General features: G+C 37.3%; 1 protein-coding gene across 2 annotated transcripts; it reads right to left on the bottom strand.

Moving 5' to 3' along the window:
• Positions 1-27,518, bottom strand: LOC136254515 (uncharacterized). 2 transcript variants are annotated; one of them, XM_066047237.1, is made up of 10 exons: positions 26,780-27,518; positions 26,258-26,362; positions 12,512-12,610; positions 9,332-9,430; positions 3,297-3,398; positions 760-866; positions 653-714; positions 427-594; positions 342-375; positions 1-293 (listed from the first exon to the last, which is right to left on the bottom strand). In XM_066047237.1, the coding sequence occupies exons 1-10, from the start codon at positions 27,467-27,469 to the stop codon at positions 260-262; spliced, it is 1,500 nt and encodes a 499-aa protein (XP_065903309.1). In that variant the 5' UTR covers positions 27,470-27,518; the 3' UTR covers positions 1-259. The 2 variants fall into 2 exon arrangements, with proteins under 2 accessions (XP_065903309.1, XP_065903310.1); XM_066047238.1 differs by having other exon boundaries at positions 653-711.
• Between the last annotated feature and the right edge of the window lie 110 nt (positions 27,519-27,628).

Raw genomic sequence — 27,628 nt, 5'->3', positions numbered from 1 at the left:
GCATGCAAAATGATTAAGTACAGCAGAACGAAAAACCTTACGTGAATTTACATTACATGCAGAAGCTGGTAATTTACTCCACAAGAAAGCTATACGTACAAAAAAAGAGTAACGATATGCATTAATCATCGATGATTTAGTAATGTGTCCTAGAATGAGATTTTGGGTTGTTACAATTAAATTTGAAGTGATCAGATTATCTACAAATTATCTTCTAGTGTTTGTGTCAACCACATCATCATCATGATTGTCATCATCATCAGGTATCAGCATCATCATCATCATCACTACTCCTGTGGGTCAACAGATAACAACACAAAGTGATTACTATAAACTGTTACTTGATAAAATGTTCCTGTTCTTTCTGCTTCATCTCTAATGGAGAACCACACAATGGATCACATCACATGATGTTACTATCCTCACCTAGTCCATGAGATGATACTCCACTCCCACCAATAGTACTTGTGTGATCACTGATGGTGCTACTCTGTTTGGTAGATGGAATAGGTGACTCTCTAGTGGTATGGGTCTGTATTTCTGATAGTTCACTTGATAACTGTAAAATTTTATTTTGTTCATCCTGCCCCCCTTCTAATAAACAAATCATACAATAAATCATATAAAGGTGAGAAAAATAGTCAGCTCTCACCAACTGTACTACTGTATAGGCTGGTTAGACTACTCCATTCATCCAGTGACAATTCATCTCTACTATAACCTAATAACCAGTCACTGGTACTGCTGTATTCTGCTAACCTCCCAATACTGGCATGATACCACCTTGATGATGGAGAAGAAGAGGATTTTTGACCTTTCAGGTTTGCTGATTGTTCCAACATTTTCTTAATTTTGGACCGTGTAGTCTATAACAAAAATTAACCATATATGTGACCCAGTCTGGGAAGACCAGGCTTATTGCCTATTTAAAAAAGTATCGAGAAATGCCAGTTTCAAGTATTCAGTGTGTTGTAGCTCGCCAATGGTAGAAACTGCATGTACCAATTTTCACACGTTTTACACCAATAGAAGTAGCAATTTCCTGCCAGTTAAGATAGTTTTTATGTGACTCGATGTTGACTACCAGGCTAGCTCCAAAAGGGGTGGGAAGTGGGGGCTGGAGACAAGCAAAGGACTGTTTTAAAAAATTAAAGGGGAAGGTGTAGGGATGAATAAGGCCAAGTTATGAGCCATTCGGGTATCAAAACTGGCTAAAATGAAAGGACATTTACAGCACAGGTTTTTACTCAACACCGTGGAGCTGTATAGCCACACACAACCATTCCCAGGCTGGCCAGAGCTCCATTGGAGCCCCAGACCACTCGTATGGATTGCCACTGTGCTTGGGAAAAGTAGACCACTCAGGTCTAGCTAATTTTGATTATGAAATTTGATAGTTTATTTATGTAGCTTAGTCTTCTTGGCGAAAAATCAAATCTGCTGTCATGGACAATATGACTGGTCTTCCCAGACCCAGTCACATTATATACAATGCATTGTATGTATAGTACATAATAATTATATGCACATGGTTGGAGCATAGAATATAATTATGGTATCTCTATATTAATTTGAAGTTAGTACAGTGCAGAACATGAGTTAATTTCTTTGGACACAATTTATTGTATCACAGTTATACTTAAGTTTCTCAGGAATTTTTGCCAAATGTATGTTTGGGCTTATGTGAGTAACTGCTATCATACAATTATGGACAAGAAATTGACTGCTCTATTAGAGTATCTCAATGTTTCAATCATTTTTATGTTTGCACTGTTTCAGGGGCAGATACAGGGGGTCAAAGGGGGATCTTGACCCCCCAAAACTTTTTTGTATGCCAAGATTGAGATACTCTAATAGAGCAGTCACTCTAATAAAGCAGTTACAGAATTAGGGCAACGTGTAGAAAGCTAAGTAAGGATTTTTATGTACTTTATCAGCTATAAATGCATAATTGGTGAGGTGGGCAGCTATTGTCAGCTGGCTGTGACCTTTTTTTTGGTCTCACCTTACTAAATTAGACAATGTAGTGCCTCAGTTCATTTTGACCCCCATTCCAAAAGTCTGGATCTACCCTTGCTATTTCAGTGGTTATATAGTGCAAAATAATTTTTAATTGTAATTTTTCACCAATTATTATTTCAAGAACTGATTAGATACATACCCCACAATGTTAACTAACGGATAGCTACACTATCATACTAGTAGTTTAGACCCTCAGCATTACTCAAATTACTTGAGTTAACAAATGTCATTTCTGGGTAGCTCAAATGGTGGTTTCTGGCTTTATGAAGAGCCTTGCATGGGAAGATCACTAGTGGATGGCCTGATATTATGTTTATTTACATTGTGCTGTTAATTTTGCTGCATATCATCACTAGGAGCCAACACAGCCGTCTAATCTCAGGTCTGGACTTCAATGATGGTCTACCTCCATTTTGAAGTCTATCTCTTGCCCACCCTGCAACCCCCTAAAACCATTTATCTTGAAACTTAAAATGTGCAATTTGGACCGTTTTCCAAAATAAAGTCACAATAATGTTGTGTTAAGTGATATACAAACTTACTTCAGGATTTGATGGGGAATGACTAAGAAAAAGTTGTGTTGGCAAATTAACTCTTTATAGGTTGAAAGTCTGTGCCAGAGTACAAGAAACAGGGGTGGATCCAGCAGCTAGCAAGGGGAGGGGCACAAACAGGCTAAGTTGTAGGTGGTTGCGGAGAGCCAAATTCTCTTGTATTTTTGAAGCAGCAAATAATCACCTTTTAGTAGTGTCTCACTGTTGATTTTTGCCATTTTGGCCTTTGCAGATGGTTGTGAAGTCTTAGAAGCTGTTTAAAAGGCTATGAATATCTTGAACAACAGCAACACGATAATTATTTTAGAGGCGCTTAGTACGCATGAAGGTGCTGGGTAACAATTTTTCAGCTAGTTCGACTTTGGTTCGCTTTAGAATTTTGTAGTAAAATGTGCATATTTTCATGAGTTATAAATTGATCTTGGCCTTTAGTATTATAATCAAAAGAAGTATGGCTCCTCTACAAGGAGGTGAGGAGGGGGGGGGGGGATTTGCCCCAAATGCCCCATCCTGGATCCGCAATTGAGAAACTACCCTTAACTATTATAATTGTTCTAGTGATTGCAATGAGGAATGCATAAAAACAATTACATTAATTCCTAGTCTACTGATTAATTTCCACATGCTATGTAGCAAATGTATATTATACATACTATACACATTAATTATGCCTGTAAATGGAGTAATATAGATATAATGAAATGGCAATTATAACAAAACCTTGTTCAACTGTGTAGTATTCACTTTAGCTTCCTTCACCATAAACTCTACAACATGTCTGTGACCACCCTGCAGTGCTATTTGTAGCGGATTATCACTGTCCTGTTGTAGTATACATAAAAATATAAGATGGCATCCATACGTATATGATTATTCTTATGATTACAATATTTTCATAGAAATTTCATAGTAGGCTAAACCAAGGAGGTCAAATCACCTGCAGCTATACATACTAGAGCACATTTACCATAATTCCTACTTCAGTCATACACAGCCTGTCAATAGCGTAGAGATGGCTGAAAATTTCCAATAGTATATTTGCAGGTGTCCCATTTCATTTCTGTGATCCCCACTCAAACTTAAAATTTCTGAATTTTCTTCAACATGTTTTTTACTCATTTTGTAACAAAATGTATGACTGGTGAAGTGCACATGCGTCAAAAGAAGAATGGTACCACACACATTCTTAATATTCATTAGATGACTGAACCCATACCTAAAACAGAACATGCACCCCTGCTATCAATACTGGAATATGAAGTGGTCATTCCGCTTTGTTTTAGCTATACCCCACCTGTGTATATAGTACATTACCAACTAAGAATAGTAGTACAAGAAGTACCTTTGCAATCAAGCCAATCACTACAGAAATTATGAAGGATTCTCATAATAGACAGCACTAAAGGCATGACTCGCTACCAGTGAATCAACACTTCCTGACATGGGACACAGAGAACAAAGGTACAGATCCACAATATGTACAATTTAACTGCTACAGACATTTTAGGGGATCTAATTATAAAACAATTTTCTCACACAATATCCAGCTAAAGTCTTAATGTAAGTGTCCTTCATTTATGCATCAACCACAAAGAATACAGCTTGTACACCATGTGGTATTTCTTATCCTCTTAGCAGAATAAACACTGTTTTATTCTTTCCTCACCTTCAGGTCTCCTAAGCCATACTAAACACTATCTTATGTAGATCTGCCTATAATGGCAAGGGAAAGCAAATTGTTTCTGTGTTTGCTTGTCTCTGTGATTCTCCCTTGCATTTTATTAGAGTGTGTTGATTGTTTTGGCGAGTGTGAGCACTCAATGCTACTCAAAATCAACCTCCTATAGAGACAAGACAGTACCCAGTTCGACAGCATTGACAATCCCATCACAGTGTTCAAAGAGCATACATTCAGCCTGTAGCTATATCAACCAAAGTTATGAGAAAGAGTACAAACTGAAACTTCTTTGCTATGCACCTACAGTGTTATAAATACACATAATATGTAGCCATGCAAAGGAATGCAAAAATCAAAGCACACTAACAAATAGCCAGACATGGGGTCAAATACATTTAAAAGTACTTTTGAATTTTCCAAGTACAAGTACAAGTACTCCTGCAGCAATCAAGATAGTACTTAAGTAAAGTACAAGTACATGCTGGAAGTACTTGAGTAAAGTACAGGTACATTTTGCTGTAGTAAAATATACACTGTATTCAGTGTATTGTAGTATGTAAGTGTGCCTAGAGGGGCTGATACTTTCAGGTTTTTGTCAACCATTCTCTCTCTTAAACTCTTAAAATGCACTGCCTTAAACAGCAGCATTGTTTTTGTTTGCTAGAAAGCTATGACATTATTAATCGTGGCAACATGATACATAGTATGGTTGGGAAGGCAGTAGATGAATCGCAAGTAGTTGTAAATTGCACCTTCATACAATTTTGTTATTCTCATTGTACACCCACTGTGTATAAACTACGTACAGTGTTTAAACTACCACTGTGTACAAACTACGTACAGTGTTTAAACTACCACTGTGTACAAACTACATACAGTGTTTACGTACAAACAACTTACAAGTACATACAAGTACTTAGTACTTAGTAAAGTACTTGAGTATAAGTACAAGTACATTGGGAAAATTAAGAAAGTATTTAAGTAAAGTACAAGTACTTCATATTTGTACTTAAGTGTACTTAAGTATAAGTACTCATGTACTTGGCCCTATGTCTGCAAATAGCTTGTAATCATAAGCAGAACATGTGCAGGAGCGGATCCAGAGTTGGGAAAGAGGGGGGGCATTTTGCTGAAAAAAGAAAAAAAAACAGGTCACAACAATAATAGCTAGTGATCTTTTACCAAATATATTATATCACGTATGTTATGTAAAATAAAATCCTATTTATAACTTCATGGGTAAGCTACACTGCCTCATGAACATTGTGACTACTTTATTAGGGTAATTGACTGCTCTATTAGAGTATCTCGATCTTGTATGCAATTTCTTGAAGGGGGGGGGGGGAGGGGGCATTTACCCCAAATTCCCCACCCTGGATCCGCCATTGATGTGCACTCCACACTTTAACTATGTCACAATAGCCCTAGCTGCTTACATCCTTTCTCACTCCACTTAAACAATAGTATATGTGATCTGCTGAGTAAAAACCAGACTTGCTTGCATTTTCCATTTGCATTTTTGCTGTCTAGAGGGAAAATCAATGGGCTGTTAAATTTTCAGTCTTATCTGCTGGTACGTAAGTGCTTTCAGAGCTATACTGAAGAGCAAAACGATTAATTGTTACAGTGCCTATATACAGGAGAAAAATTACATGCGTTGGTTTAATTGATCATAAGCTCTAAAATTATGTACAGATGTACACCATGCTATTACACTGTAAGCAAGAAGGTTGCTTAAGCTTAGAAGCAATGTTACATTTTACCCAAACACATGTAACTCACAATTGCTTCATGCTACAGAAGTGAAACAAATAATGCTCTTACTCTCCATGAAGAAGCGAATCCATTGGTATATAAGATATCTCAATTTGAAGCTAGCAACCTTAGACCTATCATTTTTGCACCTGCTACAGTACATAAAATGTTACTGTTAGTAACCTATAGAAACCTACACTGTTTGTTGTCTACAGCTACACTAGCAATCTGAAATCTTTTACCACTGATTTAAAACTCACCCCATAAAATTCTGATAAAGATATCCTAAAAGTTTACATACCATACCTTTACAATAGAAATTATTTCGTACAGAAATTTGTGATGTAGAATGGTATTGTAGTGATCCATGACTTTTCTGCACTTGTATTAGTAGGTTAAGTACTTCTGGGGTCAAACCAAGGTGCTGATTTCAAAAATGAGGGTGTTTTTGCTGTTTACAGCTGATTGTTCTCAATTTTTTGACCTCACAAAATGTGCCAAAAGTGAAGGTACTGATTTATAACTGTGTTGTTTTGTGATAGTGTAAGAGTACCTAAATGTCGAGGACATTTTTAGATGATAGTTGTCAACAGGTTCTTAGTGGATATTGATTAGTTATCACGAAATGGTATAACATCAATAGGAATGCGGCGATTATGCCGGCATAATTTTGGGCATAATGAGTATGTGTGGGAATCAGGAATTATGCTAGCATTTTGAGATGATTATAAAGCTTTAACAGTAAGAAAATCTGCAGATTGCACAATTCCGTTAAAAAAGATGGAGATACTCTAATAGAGCAGTCAGAAACTCTAATAGAACAGTCACTGAGTATTATTACTCTAATAAAGCAGTCACATTGAAATGAAATACTCTAATACTGCAACCAGCTAAAAGAATTCAAGGCTATTTGAAGCTTAAACATCAATGAAAATGGCCTGATACAGCAATGAACTGGCATTACTAGCCAATTATGGTGGCATAATTTTGGGAATAATGGGCAATTCTCAAAAGCATAATAGGTGATTTTTTGAGCACTGCTCAAAAAGCATAATACTCAATTTTTGGAGCATAATAGCCTCATGTCTAAACATCAAACTATTTAGTAAATTGTTTTAATTATTGTGAACAAGACCCTGTCTATTTGTAGCATCTGTATGGTAAAGCTACTGTAATCACACACAAAAGGGTAAAAGTTGTTTTGTAACCTCTCAGTTTTATTACACGGTATGCAAAATTAGTGGATTTTTTGTACCAACGAATTATTTTCAACACAACTTTGAACACTGTATAATCATTTGTGTGTATAGCCAGCTATGCGTATAGCTAGTCTACGGTTAAATTAACAATAGCCCAAGTTGAATTGCAATAGGTTACATAATTATGAGCTCACCATATTCAATATACTAGCCAGTTGGCTAGAAGGATCGATGCAGCATGATATACATACTTGGTGTATAATACAAAAATTTTCTATGTACGTACTAGGGCTCTCACAATTAATCGATAAAATGATTACTTGATGAAAAATTGTTTTGTAGTCAATTAATCAAGTAGTAGTTCTATCATACGTTATCAATAAAAATTCTAAATGAAAAGCCTTTTTGCTCACTATATAAACAAATAGAAGCCTCCCTATACTATTCCACAAAGCAGTAAGCCATATGTACGACCGCATGTCTAAGCACTGCTACTAGTGTTAAAATATTCTTAATACCCAGATCTTCTGAAAACAGTAGATGTTACACTTTAAGAATAAAGCACAGGGAAACTTTAAGAATAAAGCACCGGATGTGCTTTAAGAATAAAGCACATCTGTGTATGGCAGCCATCTCAATAAATAATCAAAACCAGACAATGGAGCATGTATAAAATATTTGTGATTCCTAATTGTCTGGGTTGTGTAATAGAGGCCACACCACCAGGTATAGTTGTGTTTTATTGCTAAAGTAACATCACTTCTGTTTTCTCAATACTATAAATCATTATTGGAATATGCAGTGGCTACACCTGTAGTTCTATTGATTTACACTTTCAGAATATACAATAATCAGAACGGTACAATCAGTATCTTCTCTTTTAGGTACAGATTAATCAAATATCGGTACAACTGAAAATCCTTATCAGTACACCTCTAGTTAGCTCACCATTAATTTTATCAACAGCTTGCAGATCCTGAGCTCTTAAACATGCCATATTGCAGCCTGTAAGTGCTGACAATGATTGCTAGTGTCGCCAGCTAATCTGCTGTAACCTAACTACCTATCAACTGCTACCATTCCTTCAACTCTCCTTTTATACACCACTATATGTTATTCTGGGTGTTGTGTAGACTACTATACTGTGTACAATATAATTGATTAAGTGCAGCTGATGCTATATGCATGGTGTTAAATAATCGATCTAGTAATTAATGATTAATCGATTAATTACTTAATCAAAACTGATAGCCCTAGTACATATAGCTACATAACACATTTTCTTGTAATATTATTCAAATGCTTTCAAAGATGGTTTGTAGATCTAGAGTTACTTATTACAGTACATGTGACATGCACAAAGCAAAATGATGAATTGCATACAATTGATGAGATATTATGTCAGTGGGTGTGGCTTATAGTGGCATTTAGAGATGTATGCTTTCTCATCATTCTGTAGTAAGAATTTCAAGTGCAAGTTTCAACTCCATCTAGCATTAGTTTATTAAGTGCCTTTTGTTCAAATTGTCACAGCACAAAAAATCTTTCTATTACTACTTAGTAGTGCTGTTACTCAAAAGTTCTCAGCACTGGAAGCTGAATCTAGTTTACCTGAGCATACACCAGGCTATATAGATAATAGCTATTATGTCAGGTTTTTGCAGATCTTGTAACACAAGAATTGTAATAGTTGTGCCTTACTACATTGACTGTATTCGACAAAACTAGGCTTCCAATTCTTTGGCTTTAACCAACTGTAACTTACCACTCAGTAAGCTATTGACCTGCAATTACATGTAGCACACAATTTTTCCATTGCAATAACAGGTAAAAAACTTTAAACAGCACCATATTTCTACATTGAGTTATGGACCTTTAGAAAGTCACAAATCTGGATGTGTGTGGAAGCCTGGTTTAATCAAATCCGGTTACAGTATGTACATTTGTGTACTTCTTATTAGTAACACTAGCACTTCAAAACATTTCATTACACACACACACACACACACACACACACACATACACACACACACACACACACACACACACACACACACACACACATACACACACACACACACACACACACACACACACACACACAAAAACACACACAAACTAACTATATCAATAGCATTTACATCTGCTCCTAATTTGATCAGTGTTTTTGCTGTCTGAACATGTCCACTATTAGCAGCATCATGTAAAGCAGTCCATTTCAACTGTATAAATACAAAGTCAAAGTGATGTTAATTCATTGAAAACAAAACATAATCTGACTATTCAAATAACCAAGTGCATTTTAGCTTCTAATATCTACATGTGCTATATTCGCTGAACAAAGTACTGTAACTATCAAAGTATCCATCCAATGGCTATGCAATTTATGTCATTATACTTGTGATGTAACATGGATTAAACTGATACCAAGAGTTTTCCCCTAACGCTAAACAGTGAGGCCAAAACTAGCCATGTAAATAACATTTTGGTAAGGAAACACGCAAACCCTTTACTTTATAAAATGATCATAACTTGATGATGGCTGCTCCTATCAACTCGTAACACGTTCCATTCACATCACCATTAAATTTCTGATCAGGCAATATATGATTCACATGAGTAAACCCACAAAGATGTAGCAAGAAGTTTGAAACACGGAGAGACGTGATTTGCTGATGTTGTTCATTGCTTTATAACAAGTAAGCCACTGTAGTTACAGTGCTCATTTAACCTTCTCCAAGTGCCCAGTAACCAAACTTTTGATCAATGTGTAGTTTTAGGCTATACGAATTAAGCTACCCCACCTAATGTTGCCACGCATTCCCATATTGTGTAAACACGCATTCCCAAAAAGTTCTATATATGTGACCCGGTCTGCAAAAAGGGGTCTTATAGCCTTTTCAATTGCATGTGCTTGGCAACCTGTAATTTGATTTGTGAATGTGGTATCACCCTGAAATTTAGTCCCCTTATACCCCTAACATAGCACTATGACTTGGTGTAATATGAAGGTGATAGGATGAAAGCATGAGGAGTTATGATAAGTCAAACTTGACAATTTGAAAAGGCTATAAGACCCCTTTTTGCAGACAGGGTCACATATGCAGGTTTAAGGGTAAGTAAAGAGTAGCACTCCCAATATAGAGTAATTCAACCATTATCGAATGGTATAGAAATTCAGACAGGATTTCTCTTAAACTACAAGGAGTGTTCAGATATCCTGCACAACTCCACATAGGCCAAGCTTCTGAACCAAGTCTTGACTGCTCATCTTATATAATACTGCAGCATTTTAAAGATTCATCGAAATATGTAATAGATATAATAGGACAAACAGAATCTATTCATGGACAGCCACTATTACCTGTATACAACAAACAGTTGTATTCTCTCCACAGTAGAGGGATGCTCATTTACTTTATAATTATCTACAGTTTATAATTGTAGTATTTGAAATACAGATCAAAGGCACTGGAGCAATAATTAGACTATGTATTTGAAAAATAGAATTGATGGCTTTCTAACACATTAATGAGCATAACAATCTTGATCAGTAATCCACTGCAATTGGTCATATTATGCTGCCAGCAAATTTAGTATCTGACAGACTTGACATCACAGCAAATTGAAATACAGTAACCTAATTGAGCAGTCAAACACTCTAATAAGAGTGATTGTGCCAGGTGTGACTGACCCTATGACTGTTGACTGTTGTGGTGGAAATGTAAGATCTGTATTCTGACCACTTACAGTGTATTACTACAACAGAGTACAAATTAAAGTCAGCATTTTGTATTGTAATTACTAAGTACAGAAGTAGTACCAATTGTAATTTGTCCACAGCACATTCAATGTAATGTTTTGAATGTTATGTTGAGGGGTTGAAGAAGCATGTGATATTTAAAGTTTTGGCAATTAACAGAACACCAAAGACATTTAGATTTCTACATTCAGTAATTACAGTAAAACTACAACTTGTAATTACTCAGCTTTTATACATTACGTTAACTTTATTTTGCTTTCTACTGTATACACAGCTATCATCCTCACTAACATTTTGTAAACAAAAAAAAAAGTTCAGAATTTTATTAAATAGACAGATGTTAACAACATCATGGGGCGAGCCTGAGTGAGCCTTACATAAAATTCTATTTGTGCATGGTTGACGTGTGGTGTATTTTTGTTATTTTGTAGGTGAAGCAGAGAGCAGATTTGAGCAAGACTACTGTATGTACCCACTGCTAGCTATTTTTTGTAGCTACACTTCACATTTCATTAACTACAATGAATCTACATATATACATGTGCACGAAATTCAATGATTATGTGCCACTTAGTTGATTAAAACATATACAGAAACTGTGCAGCATTGGTGCTACTGGTGTCACGATCCATATGCATGAGCATTGATCGTCTCAGTATTCCCTGTGTGAGTGTGCATAGCATATACTTGCTTCTGCTTCACCTGGTGTTTCTGCTGGTTTTCTCTGTCCATGTAGAAAACAAGCTCTAAGCCATGCTAAAGCATGTGGTGTAAATATGGTCTTTTTTCGTACAGGAAATTTTCGTGAACATGACGTACGTACCATTCACCAACCAGTGTGGGGCAATCCGTTTTTGTACAGGAAATTTTTGTGAACATGACGTACGTATCATTCACCAACCAGTGTGGAGCAATCCATTTTTGTACAGGAAATTTTTGTGAATGCTAGCCTAATGTGGAAGCATTTGTAAGTCATTCATGTTTACTTGTAATTGATGTAAACGAGACGTACGTACCATCGACTCGCTAGTGTGGGGCTCGCTCAGGCTTCCCCAATAAAATAGTTCAATTATTGCTCTATTGACAGCCCGTTTTTTGTTCTCAGCTAAAGATTGAAACTATAGACATTAAGAAAGTAAATGAATACTAAATAGCCAGGGAGCTGTGATCCATAAACACAGGCAGTCTGTAAGATCTTTTTGTCCAATTATATCCAACAGTTGGATCAATATTTGGAAGGCGGCATATATCGAGAAATAGAGCTCACTAAGTCTGATACTTAATGACATGAGTTACTACAACCTTGACCGGAGATATGCAGAATGTTTGCATATTCCTTGTGATTTGAGTGTAGTTGTTTCTAAATTTGTATACCATCCGACAAATGTACATTAGTGTATACATGATTATCATGCACTCACACAACACCATTATTATGTTAACGTACTAGTTTATAGGAGAATTGTGTCTCACTAAAGTACATTGGATTATGCACTTCAATTCATTGCATTATACATGCAAATCATAAACGCTAACTAACCATATCAAGTGAATTCACATTGGCTCCTAATGCAATTAGTGCTTCTACTAGTTGAACATGTCCATTGCTAGCAGCCTGATGTAGAGCAGTCTGGTTGAACTATAAAAATATATGTACCACATGCACACATCAGATCAAAGGAAAGCCAGTGCTTATAATTATAATACATACTGTACTGGTTCAGGAATGTTAACAAGATATACATGCTGTAAACAGTGCTTATGTAATGGTTATACCATGGCTGTGAGGGATTTTGCTGAACACCCGAAGCACGAGGGCCACAGGCCCAAGGGCTAAGGGTGTATGTATCAGTAAAACCTGACATAGTCATGGTGTAAGTGATATATACGTGAATGTTTCAGCAAAAACCCGACTTGTTCGCACAAGCATGTGTACTGAGAAAAACAAAATTTAAAAATCACTCGTAAAATTATATGCATGCTACAAATAAAAAAATGCAGGCCAGTACTCGAAGGAGGACTCAAATCAATTCAAACTATATACCATCTTATTCGCCTACTCATGGAGAGTTCGTAAATCTTTGTTATGTTTCTGTAGCTCCAACAGTATGCGTGTTACATGCGTTTATTTACAATGCGGTAAACGTAAACAAGATCATCATTATTTCTTCTGCCAAATCGCCTCCATATCCATATACGCAAGCAACTACAGGGCTAACACTATACCTTGACTGATGTGCTATCCATAGTGAACATTTTAAGCCAAATTGCAACATTGCAGACTAATCCAAATGAAAGTTATGGCTGCGATGTGAGTGCCTGTAGTTTATTTTCAGTATGGTCGCTGTACAAATCGATTGTCTTGCTCTTCCTATTGTTTAGCGCTATAATTCCAAAACTACTCACCACAGAAGGCTGAAACTTTGGTGATCCATTCCTTGGACACTGCAGACAATGTTGAGAAAATAAAAAAATTCAAAATTGTACAAACAAGTTAGGTTTTTGCTGAGACGGTCACATATACAATGATCACGTGAAACTTCAAAGGTGCCACCAGGTGTATCTTTTGGCATATAGCCCTCAAACCACAGGTGAGTATATATATATATATATTATATATTTATCAGTTAAAGCACTGCCGCAAGTGCTATACGGTAAATATAGCACAAAAAAAATGGGCGAGAGACAAATATAGCATGAGGCAAAGCCAAGTGCTATATTTCATCTCAAGACCACTCTTTGAATGCTATATTTCCCGTATAGCATGAGTAAAGGCAGTGCTTTAAATGGTATAGAGAACTTTCAACTTGAAATACACACAAGACACATGAAACAATTAGAAACTCACGGAGTGGTGTTATCATCGGTAGAATAGGCATCGCATCTGCATTTCACCTGTGTCGCACTGTGCTGCACCCGCATTAGTCATTTCGTGAGTCTAGTCCGTCTTCCCCACAACTAAAAGTTTTCGATTGTGGTACTGTAATAGCATATTTCCATGATATTCCTAGGACTCATCCATTATGTGAACAATACGTAGTAAGAATGTTCGCTGCCACTGCTGACCACAAGCAACCATCATTGAAATCTCTAAGTGTGTCTATAAATTAAATCCAGTGGTTTTGCTCTTACTGGTTGGGTTGACTGGTCAGCCTTCACAGTCAGGCTATCAGCCTACACTGGCTTGGTTGATTGGTCGTACTGGCCAGATGGATTGATGATTACTCTCTCAAAGTAGGCTATCAGCCTACAAAATAGACCTGGCAGTTCTATAACTACCTTGTGGTCTATTAACCCTTAAACCCGCAGCTGTTTTATAAAACGCAAGCACTGAAAATGCATAATCTAGTAAACTGGATCCCATGTATGTCTTGTAAAACTGAACTCTATAACACAAAACCTGTTAATGCTATCTAAAAACGACAAACACCATCTTACTCACCATTAAATTTTGGGTTGAATGGTCTCATACTTCATTACGTCCATCCAACCCAGAGATACACGTTTCACTTTGAAAGAGTAAAAGAACTATCCCTCCATCTTCCTTCTTCACATAACGATGTACAAAAGACCATAACTCGGCCGTACTTCGTCATATCGACTTTTGCTTGGTTCCATGTTACTCCTCACATGATGGCAATTCAGTTGATATATAGATATTGTGTGATAACATCACTGTCGGACGAGCACAATGACGACACGAACGTGGAAGGACGCAAAATGATTAGTGCATCGTAGTGGGTGAGTTCCTTGTTTTTATGTTGAAAGTTTATATACAGGCAGATAGCTTACTCTTTGCCAATTAATACAATCTGTTTTTCGAAGCGATCAGATGAATGCTTCATGAGATATGCTTGTTTGTAACTGCCTATGTAAATTGGCAAAAGTATTTTGTGTTTTCAATTCATTTTTTATCAAATCCAGTTTCTGGATTATGCGGGTTTAAGGGAAAGTATTCTATAACTGCCCAATATAGAACACTTGTGCTTGTATGGCAAAGATAGAACACTTTTTTGCTTTGATCCTCCCATGCAAAGTTCTTTATATATATACCATGATCACGTGAAACTTCAAATGCCCCGCTGGTTGCATATAGGGCATATGCACCCCAACACACAGGTGAGTATATATATATACCTACCTGAGGTGAGTATATATATATACCTACCTGAGGTGAGTATATATATACCTACCTGAGGTGAGTATATATATACTCACCCAGGTAAGTATATATATATACCTACCTGAGGTGAGTATATATATACTCACCCAGGTAAGTATATATATACTCACCTGGATGTCACATGACACATTACTGTGTCACGATTACGGGCTGATAGCCCGACGTGGGCGGGCGAATTACACCCACACTAGCATGACTAATCACCCAGATGACTCAGGCTAATAGCCTTTGTCAAGCTAGGCGATCAATCACCTCAGCCAGTACGAATCCACCCACTGGACTCATTTTATATCCATACCTAGCGACTTCGATGATGGGCGGCAGCAAGTAACGTTGCTCCTACGTTTGTTGATATGAACGGACAAGTCCTGGCGATATACGGAGATATGTTTACTAAGTCCCGCAATCAATTTGATTCTTCATTGTGAGAGCTGAATTGTGAGAGGGACGTTTCCAGCGTGTCTACCATGCCAAACTATGGCGAATTAAGTGTAAGTATATACTTTAAGTTGGTTTGTGTGTGTACGGCTTGTTAGTAAGTAATGTAGTGCGGATTAATTTAGAAACATGGTATATATCATATGAACCATGGCTCACTTCGGTGTATTGCACTTATATACACCCCTCCTCCTCAGTCATCGGAAGTTTACTGTTGATAAACGCCGAGGCGATGCCAAGGCGTTTATCAACAGTAAACTTCCTCTGACTTCGGAGTCAGGGTGTATATAAATGCAATACACCTCGTAGCCATGGTTTATATATTACACACACACATATATATATATATGTGCCTAACTGGGAACAAGTGAGTATATATATATATATATATATATATATTCACCTAAGTATACATACGACCAGATCTGCAATAACCCATCACAATGGTGCATTTCTCAAACTCTTGTTTATTATTATCATTATTCTAGGACCAGGTCACATACAACCGAGTACATACACCAACACAACAACTCCTCTGCCAGGCTATGCATGCGATTAGGTGGTGAAGGCACAGAGAAAAATTAATTATGATCCAAAATCAACACAATATGTCACAATAGTGACAGATATAACACAATATAGTGGTATTGTAACTAGGGGCCACCAGTAGCTAAGTACCTGTACGTCATTGGTGTGATAATGGCACAGTGATGTGCACACAGTATACGTATACAAAACATACAGGAGAGAACTATACAATATTGTAGCAGTAATACATCATTGGCAACATCACCAAAGATGAAAATTATTCCGCTGTGTAGTCAATATACAGCACATGTACACTATCAACATCAACTAGAGGTCACCGGTAGCTAAATACGGTTCATCAGTGGTGTGGCAATGGCACAGTGATGGGTACACACTATATGCATACGCAACTTGCAGGAGATACACAATACTGTAGGAGTATGCAAGCTAGGTGAACCAGATAAAGGAATACAACCAAGCCAGCCAGAGCCTAGTAAGCCAGGTAAAGGCAAACTGTAAATACAAGTAAACAATACAAGAAAACGTTAAAGCAAACCATGCTCTTTACAATACATTAGTACAAACAGATAGCCAAGCCAACCAGAGCCTACCAAGCCAGAAAAATACAAGTAAAGAATACAAACAAACATACCACTATTAATCCTGTTCTTGTGCAGCTGGCATGTCGAACTTCCTTTGTATTGGTGTCCACGTAACCATCTTAATTAATTTGTTCTTTACGCGGAGCACATCCACTGGCAGCTGGCATGACGACTTGAGACTTAGTGTGCCAGCTGGAAGCACTTTCAAACAGAAATGAGCAGTACTAAATAGTTACTTGAATCTGCCTGGTCAATTAGTAGTGGGCGTCACAGGCTAACTGTTCTGATCGACATTAACTAGAATCAATGTACTGTTTCTATCACCTACACGAAAACACCCGCCCATTATACGATTGTCTCTTCATACAACATGGATTCTATTCCAGGTGAGTTCAAAGCTTTAGGCCTTGTAGTTTTCTCAAGCATTACTTATTATTTATTAATTATTTACAACACAATTTTAACCGCATTTCTTATTATCTTTATAATTACTTGGTAGTATAACAAGTTTTACAGTGGCCAACACTGAAGGTCTGACAGCAACATGTGTTGCAGCCTTTGGATTACCTAACCTAACAAACTGGAACTTTATTAATATTAATTTTATAATCTACTTAACCAAGTGTACGCTCTGGCAAAGTTTTAGCCTCACATGCTAATAACATTCGGATTTACAGTCCTACAAAGTAGAAACAACAGAAAGATCAATTTGTACAGGAAAATAAATTACAGACACTTACTAAAATGGTTGTAGCTTATGAACAGAATGATGTACAGAGTTTACATTTGCACCATCATGTTCACCATGAATAGGGAAATCGACTACTAACTACATTTTCCTTTATCACCTTCCTTCAATGCATACAAAGGTGAAACTGGTGAAGAAATATCAATCGCATACGATCGTTTTGACACGATGTAAACAAATGCCTAAAACTAGCATCTCCTTGGGTCTATTGCAATGAAACAGATTTTCCAACTCCTCTTGAGTAGGCGAATAAGATGATATCCAGATTTTTATGTTACTCCTTTCCTTCACTAAGTGTTCAAAAGATTTACGGATTTTTCAATAATACACAAGTATTTCACCCATTGCATTCAATGCTTTATTCTGTAAATTTAAGCTTGCACAATTATGTCGGGTCTTCACAGATCCAGTCACATTATATACTCACCTGTGATTTGGAGCACGTGACACACGACTGCATGTCACGCCCATTTGCAGGCTAATAGCCTGCCAAGCAAGGGCTCTGGTATGATCAATCACCTAAACTACTCAGGCTAAGAGCCCTCCCGCACCAAGCCCCAGTCACCCCAGACAGTATGTAGGAGTATGATCGCTGGATTCATTTTATAGACACACCAGAAGACTTTGGTGATGGTTACTTGTGGTTGGCAGCAGATAACGTTGTCACCACGCTTGTTGAAATGAACAGACAATTCTAGCTTTATAAGGAAATGTTTACCAAAAGCCACAATCGATTTTGTGCTGTGAGTCAACTCCATCGCTATAGGAAGCATACGACTAACTAAAGGAAGCATACAACTAATTCTTCCATGCCAAACTATGACATGAGTTAGTTTGTTATGTTACTTTGCGTGTGTATGGTGTGTTTTTGAGCTCTAGGATGCATGTTAATGGTATATACACTGTATTATATGAGCCATGGCCCACTTTGGTGTATTGCACTTCATAACCATGGTTTATATATTACATGCATATATCGCTCTAGGCACACTGACCTGATGGTGAAAAAAACTACAGGAACTACAGATTCACCTTGTTTCTTTTATACATCAGTATCTCATGATCAATAGTGATTTTAATAGCATTAATAGGATTCAAAACATTTACTATTTATTCATGTATCATTATGCGTTACACACAATGCCAGAAAAATTGTGATTGTGGGATCTATAATTTTAGTTTCACCATTTTTAATTTTGCTATTGAGACAGTCAGTAAGAAGTTAAGTACTTAAGACTATTAGTTACTCACCTATTTAAATCTAGTTTGTCTCTTTGTGTTATTCCGTGGTCTGCTCAATGGCTGACACATGGTGAGTAGAAATATGCATCCACACATTGCCCAAACCTGATAATTTGTCGTTTAGTACATAACAATTGACTAGTCGAAGCTGAGCCTAGCCTAACCTGTAAACCCAAACCCACGATTTAATGCTCAATGTCACTCAATATAATAAGTCAAAGTGTATCATATCTTTGAACTGAGCAAACTGCATTCCCATGATATTGCCCAGGTAAAAAGCGGGTAAAATGTCAAGTGAACGCCCACACTAAAGTGGTATGTATCCCATTAAGGCAGTGTGTATACCTCATTAACTCAAGATATTGCAGTTAGGTGTGTAAAAACATACTTAGGAGCTGTTTTTAATACACATGAGTTTATAATACTAAGTTCTGGAGCTATTAACAGTGAAGTGGTATTCATGTATAACTAATTTTATTCATGGCTATTAAAAAATAATAGTGAATACCTGGCAGCACTTATAACAGCGTTTAACCATTATTATTGTATTTTGATGTCCTGCGTCTCTGTTCACTGTAAAACCAACAATCAAACTTTTGTGTCATTATATACGCATACAAAAAGGCCAGCATAAACAAGTTGATGTTATGACACTTCTAAAAACCAGGCACCCATGCATGCAGTTAATACTATCCCATTCTATCTAAAATAGGCCATGTATGTAATTTAGTTGATATTCATGCTATTGCTATTATTAATTCAGCTAGATACTTAGATTTGTAAATGTTGTAATTTAGCATATTTCATAATTCATGAATTATTGTAATTTGGTAATTACGTTGTTATGTACTGCTAAGGAAGTGTAACTATTTCAAACCACTTTAAACCTCAAATTACCCACAGAAGTATTGTCTCAACTGTTTTATAGTCTATCATGTTTTCTCATGCGAATTGTGTTGAGAAAGCCTCGAAGCTGCCTTTAATTTTCATTCACATAAGTATGGGTAATGCCCCCCTTTCAACTCGAAGGATATGCTATCTCTGGTAGCCTAAGAGGCTTTCAACGTTGTTTTAAGTTGTTACACATCAATAAACTGAAAGGGAAGACAGTTCACAAAGTATATGAATAGTAGCCATACCTGTACACCCCTGTATTTCAGACCAGCAAGAAGACTGAACTACCTCAGAGGAAGGTTTATGTGTGTGGAAGTTTAATACAGACTTAATTTAACTTTCTTTTCTTACATACTGGCTGCTTTTTACCATTTTAAAATTTTTTCTCACATGGGTGTGTACAAACAAACAAAAATAGGCAGGTACACACACACACACATTTTTACGAAAACAATTTCAGTAAACCAGGCGCTTGCCTACAGCCAGCAAAGGCTGGCTGTGAGCATGCACCTGGTTTTAAAATGTCGTAAAATCAAAGGTGGTAGCCATTTCTGCAATGATGCTTATGTCAATCATTTTTACCCTGGCTTTTTTCACAGATAAACTGTTTTGATATTATCACTTCTTTTGTAATTATAAGTCCAAAAACAGGCCATAATCTGGTATTGGGGCTGTTGTTTTTAGAAGAGATGTTTATAAGAACTATTGTAAATTATAGTACACCAAAATATTTAGATATTTTCAACTAGAGTAGGCACCATAGCACATTGACAAAAAGTACTGAAACAAGCTGGAGTAGCGCATGATATTAAATCACAGTAAAGCAATAAGAAGTGTTATATCCCTTCTGTGCATTCCCATTATGGTATCTTGAGCACAGGATATAACACTTCTTATAGCACAGGTTATAACACTTCTTATTGTTTTACTATGATTTAATATCATGCACTACTCAGCTTGTTCCAGTACTTTTTATAAATTTGTTATGGTCCCTACTGTCGGATTACACAACAACCATTAATTTAATTATCACACAATCATCCCACGGAAATCGGTACAATCAGCATGTGCTACATACATACATACATCATTAAAATCACGTGTGCATAAGTCAGTTCATACCATATCTCCCCTCAAAGGTTCAAACGATCAGGAGCATGAATCTGTGTACCAGTCCGTATATGAGCCATAACTCTATTAAATTCTGGAGTTGTGGACTCAGTCATTGTGAGATGTGGCACATCAGAAACAGTTCTCAAATGACTTCGGTTCTGTCTTTCTTGGCCTGTTGGTGTCTCCACAATGTAAGATCTTGGGGCACCAGCTGAGGACTGCACTTGCCCTTATATTGGGGTCTCCTGAAGTAATCCAAACATTAGTATTGTCGGGAATGTCTGGCAGTTCATGTACACGGTGATGACGATCGAAGACTTTCTTCTGTTGCTTCTTGAGTGCTTGGTCACTCTTTCGGAATTCATCAATGTAAGGTCACGTCATTGCGGAGTGAGCTGTTTGTCGGTCTAAGGCAACCTTGTCCTGATACATCTCCCCATCAACAGTTTGGCAGGCCTTCAGTTACACCAAGGTAAAAGAGCCATTGTGAACACTTGCAGTCATTTCAAACAAAATTTCAAGATAATTGTAAAATTTAGCTAGAAAGGTGTGTGGGCAGTATATAGAGTAGAGCCAGATTTAAATCTTCAGATTGTTTCAGTAGCCATTTCACAGTCTGTATAAACCTCTCCGCCATGCATTACTCTGGGAGTAATGGGAACTACTGGTAGTATGTTGAATGTTATTGTTAGAGAGAATTTCAGCCATTTCCGATGAAGAGTATTGAGGGTCATTCTCACTACGCAGTACTTCAGGTAAGCCATGTCTTGCAAATATTGGCTTCATTGCTGCTATGATGGCAGTTAATGTGGTGTTCGACATGTACACTACTTCTGGGTAGCATGAAAAGTAGTCATCAATAATTAGTAAGCAATGCACACCTCTTAACTCAAACCAATCAGAACCTACCACTTGCCTGGGAAATTCAGGTAACTCAGTTGGCAATAGGGGTTCCTTACGGTACAGTAGTTCACCTCTTTAGCACAGGTATGACAATTGGGTATCATCTGTTCTATTTGTCTAGAGATACCTGGCCACCACACCAGATATCTTTGCTCTCAGCTTGCACCACTGTATCCCCCGATGTCCCTCATGGAGCCACTGCAGTGTCTCATTCTGTAATGAGAGGGTAACAACAATACAGTCATTGTAAATTGTTGCACACTGAGAGTGAAGCTCTGACTTTCCAATACGGAACCAAGTCCCCAACATTTTTCCTCTCTCTGGCCAATTAGTTTGGCAGTACTTAAGTGCCTGGGAACAGGTGATATCTTGGGTCTGTAACTGTTTGTACTCTTCCAGTCTCTTTTGAGTTGCTGGTAAAGTTGAAGTGATACTCTCTATAAAGGTTTCTACTTCTTGTTGTAGTGCAATAGAATCAATGGCCATACTAGTTGCCATTACTGGTGCTCTGGAAAGGGCATCAACTGTAAAGAGAAGTTTGCCCAGCACATGAATATAAGTAGTGTAGTTGAATCTGGCCAGCCGTAATCGAAACCTTAACACTCTCAGTGGCAAGTTGTCAAGTGCCTTGGGTGTTAGTAACGGAATAAGGGGTTTATGATCAGACTCAATTTGAAACTCTCTTCCTAGTATGTAGTTTGAGGATCTTTCACATGCCCAGGTGGCAGCCAATGCCTCTTTCTCAATTTGGGTGTTTCAGCGTTCGGTCTCTGTCATTGACCGAGACGCATAGGTTATTGGCTTCCACTGGTCGTCAAATTGTTGGAAAAGGATTGTCCCTAGTCCAAAAGACGATGCATCTGCAGACACTTTAATGGGTGCCTTGGGATCATATAGGGCTAACACTGTTGGCTGAGACAATTCCTTTTGAACTTGTGTGAAGGCTGCTTGCTGATCCAGTCCCCAAGTCTATGACTGTCTTATGCTCAACAAGTCTCTCTTAGTGGCTGACTAATCTCGGCTAAGCATGGGGAAAACATTCCCAGCTGGTTGGTTATGCCTAGGAACCTTCTCAACTCAGACACATGATTAAGAGGCTCCATCTGTAGAATAGCAGATGTCTTACTGGAATCTGCTCGAATTCCAGACTTGTCATTAAGAGGTCTGAGATCAACACATATTCTGACTACCCCTGTACTCTTTGGTAAAACTACCATACCTGCACGCCACTGGGTTGGTGTTGTGGCCTTGGAAATTACCCCCAGTGGCTTCCATTCTCTCCGGCTCATCACGTACTTTATCACGTAATGGCATTGGGACATTCCTGCAGTAAGTATGTGGCTTAGCATCAGCTTTCAGCTTAATTAAATAGGGTTCTTCCAGTGTCCCTAACCCACTGAAAACTTTAGGAAACCTCTATTGGATCTCCTGCTCACTATACACTGTGTCAACTCAGTACACAAGTTGAAGGAAGGGCAGGTAGGCCCAGCAACTTGCCCTCTAACTGCACTGTGATAAGCCACGCTGAACCTGTGTCACTACTTACTACTCCCAGGAACTGATCAACATTAACAGTCTCAGTAGTCAGTTCATCAGTTGGAGCAAACTTTGTCAAGCATTGTAAACTGAAGTGGCCCTTGCGTTGACACTTGTAACAAGTTGCATTGCATGTCAGACACTTATTAGTAGAGCTATGGTGCTTGCCACACCGTTTGCAGGGTTTTTTTCGATCAGGTTGAGTCTTGCCTCCACCTTGGGCTGAGTTGTGGGTCTCACTGACGGATCATCTTCTTGGCCTTTTCAAGGTCCAATTCAGCATCCATTTGAAGGTGCTCAGACAATGCAGTGTCCCTTCTACCCACGACTAGCCTGTCACACAGTAATTGATCCATGAGTTCTCCATATTCACATGTTGCAACTAGGCTGTATAGGGTTGTACTGTGTTGTTCAGCTGACTCACCCGGAAGCTGATTTCATCAGTTGAATCCAGTTCTTTCCAGTATAACATTACAATGCACTTTGAAGTAGTCGTCAAAATTAATTTCCCCACAATAGAAGCATACTTCTGCCTGTCTTTGCTAGAAATCTTGAGTATATCATCCACTGGTTCTCCCATACAGTGTAATAGGGCACTGACTTGTTGCGCTTCTTCTTCATTGACAAGGCCTGACGCACTTCGAAAGCACTCGAAGCGCCATTTCCACTTTCACCATTCATCTGGACATTGAAAATTAAAAGTTTCAGGTGGCGGAAACTGATAAGAGGCCATGTTTCATTACACTTCTGACACAATGTCAGATTATACAACAACTATTGATTTATCACACAACTATTGATTTATCACACAATTATCCCGCATAAACCAGTACAACCAGTGTTGTTACATACATACGTACGTACATACATCATTAGAATCACGTGTGTGCATAAGTCAGTTCATACTACACCTACTCTAATTGAAAATTCTAAATTTTTTGTGTACTTGTTTGTTAACTTTTTTGTAAAATAAAATTATGGTGAACCCACGTATACTGCATCAAAAGAAAAAAACAGTTCCACACACTCCAGCTATCAGCCTGAAAAGTGAAGTATCCATCACACTTTGTTGTCAGCTTTGTTCAACCCGTTACACAGCATTACAAATCAAAGTTCAAAAAGTACCTCTGCAATCAAAGTAGCCATTATGAAAAATACGGATGATTTCCATTATGCCATCTCACACTACTACCAAATCGACACCTTCCGCTGTCAGCAAAGATGAATGGTACACAAAGGAGGACACTGGTAAGTCCATGAAGAATGCTTTGTATGTACTGCAGTATGCCAAAAGGCACCTGTCCGTCTAAAACAATGTTGAATAGTAATAAAATCAGGTCCATAGCCTTAGCCGTATTGAGTTACACTTGTCTGAAGGCATTAGTTAACGCAGTCAGTCAGTCACTAGAAAATTCTGTTTAATAAAGTTTCTTCTTAAATTTCATAGCAACTTGAGAAAAGTGTTTTGGGTTTATCCGAAGGCTTCTTTGGGTTTATATTTACCTATCCAATACTGCCTCATCATCATCACAGAAAAGTGACGCTAGTTTTTGGGTGATGTTATCCATGTGCCACACCCAACCTTTGTGGTCCCTACTATACAGTTCATACAGTACTATTGTATTAAAGAATATTATTATCATGTACCAAAAGGATATAACTTATAATATAGCTCATGAAGAACTCTCTACAGAGTGACTTGCTTGTAGCTCATCATAAAATCTTTACTGTCTCACTTGTTGACTTGCTTGTAGCTTATCACGAACTCTCTAGCTGAATACTCCACTGGGTGACTTGAACTCTAGGATGACTTTTTACATACTGTAGCTGAACTAAAGGTAACTTTTTACATAGTTGAACTCTCTGCAGACAGCCTTGTATGTAGCTGCAGTCTCTACAGAGTGACTTGTACTCCAGCTGAACTCTCTACTGGAGGAATTTTTATATAGCTGAACTCTCTACAGGGAGACTTTGATGTAGTGGCAGTCTCTACTGAGTGACTTGTAACGTAGCTGAACTCTCTACTGGGTAACTTGTAATGTAGCTGTCTTGTTTGTAACTAAACTCTTTATAGGGCAATTTATTTGTAGCTGAACTCTCTACAGGGTGACCTGACCTGTTACATAGCTTAACTCTCTAAAAGTAACTTGTTTTCTAGCTGAACTCTCTACAGGGTGATCTCTTTACAGTGAGACTTGTTTGTACAGCTGAACTCCCTACAGTGTGACTTGTTGTGTAGCAGAACTATCTACAGGATAGCATGTACCCTGTAGCCATGAATTCTATTGTGTAACTATGTATTCTATTGTAGTAACACTACATAGCTGACTGCTGTAATAGGGCGACTGCACTATTAGAGTATTTCAATCATGCACTTGCTACAAGTAGTTGGCTTTTACATTACAACTCACAAGTTTTAAATTCTATTCCACTGAAATGCCCTTCTAAGATAATTAATCTACTTACATTATAATTTTAGTTGATCCCCTTCAGTGGTTTGTCTTGTAGGCATGACAATAAGTTGCTTTCGTTAACAAAACTATATATTCTCACTATACACATACATGGTTGGCATTTCTGCTACAACTAGACTTGATTCTTTCAAACCAACAAAAAAAGGCACCTCTATGATTATTAATCTATCTACAAGCCAAATTTTTCACCCTGCTTCTTGAAGTAGTTTACCCTGCAGCCACCATTTTTACACATTTTACATGCTAACAAACAAATGATTCCCAGCACTGATTCAGTATTTATATAAAAATGTAGCCAACTATTTAGTCATTGCATCGTACATAAGATATACAGTGCTTCCTTCCATGCACCGATCAACATTAGATGATATATGTAATAGGGTCAGTGATGGTGAAACCACAGTTAAATCCACTACATTGCTTCACCCATGGAAAATTTCAGAAATTAGATGTAATGATTTAAAGTTATGAAGTTTTTAAGTTCAATAAAGAGGTCAAATTTTGTGTGCAAAAAATTGCACATCTAGTCACAAACTATGAACAGTAGTTACAATGTAATCTATAGGTAAATTCACACCTATACACATACACACATGTACTAACAACTACACCATAATGCACTAACCCCATCAGTAGTGTTAACATCAATGTATCTAGTGTTTATTAATCTCTCTACAGTGATAACATCATCCGTTTTAGCTGCCTCCAGTAGTTGATTACATTCTGACTTCTGTGGTGTTATCATTATGAAGAACATAATATTATAATCAAGTTCAGTATGAACACATGCTAATTGACAATATGCAAAAAAAAAAAAAAATTAAAAAACAAACAATAAATCTGTATGTACATAGCTCTATAACTAGCATTGAGTACTACTGTAATACCATAGTATAGCAGATGAATTGGCTGGTTAATTTTAATGACATCACATACAAAAGACAAAGGGTCATTGACAAGTTGCAAAAGCACGTAAGTTATACAACTATGCTATAAAAATACATTAGTAAAAACATTCAACCATTAAAGCTACACGACAATAAGTATAAGTACCGACGCAAGCTCTTGTAAACATGACAAACTATGTACTAACTATAGCACTACTATACACATATAAAAACACAGTTTTATAAACTAAATATCTCACATTGTTCCTGTGGTCAAATATCACTGTTGACGATATTTTTAAATATACAATAAACAATCCATTTTTGAAATTTTGCACATTACTATAAGCAGCTTCTATCATGTATGTAGCAGCACTGACAGGAATAAACCATTCAAACACTACAGAAGAGAATGGAGATGCTTTAGAAAATGGAGACATCACATAAGGATCCACTCCACAATATTGTGAAATGAATTGCTTCAACTCATCATATTCCTCCTTTGTGATGGATGAGAATATCTTATTATCTATAATTGCAACCATTTTATGGTAACCTTCTGGAAATTTACTACTTTCTTCTAAACAATGTTCCTGTATCTGTTGTAGTTTTATTTTACTGTATACTTTAGTTTCAAACAATTGTAGTAACTTTAAACACTTTTTTGAATTTAATGATGACATGAGTACAGTCAACATGGAGTGGTCATCCCATCTGTAGCAGTGACGTAACTTAATCATTAAAAGTATAGAAATGTTATTACAAGCATATATTCCTTCAACTTCACTATCATTAAACATCTTAACATCAGAATTGTCTTTCACAGTTAGGACAGATGAAACTGTTTTCAACAATTCCAAGTTATCATTTTCATTTTTCTTCAGCTCTTTCAGAATTTCATTAAGGAGAACACCAAACTCTACACTGGCTTGCTCAGCTGTATTTAGCATATTGCCCAATCCTGCTGTTGTTTTCTTGACAGCAATTGGTATGTCCACAGTGCCTGTAGCAATCATAAGATACAATTACGTATATCACTTGGAATATTTTAGTTATTATAGGCAGATCTAGGAGATGCCAATTAGGGTGAGACGCAGGATCCCTGGTGG

The sequence above is a fragment of the Dysidea avara genome, chromosome 4 (genome assembly GCF_963678975.1).
Source record: "Dysidea avara chromosome 4, odDysAvar1.4, whole genome shotgun sequence".
Lineage (NCBI taxonomy): Eukaryota > Metazoa > Porifera > Demospongiae > Dictyoceratida > Dysideidae > Dysidea > Dysidea avara.
This window is presented reverse-complemented; position numbering and strand designations above follow the sequence as displayed.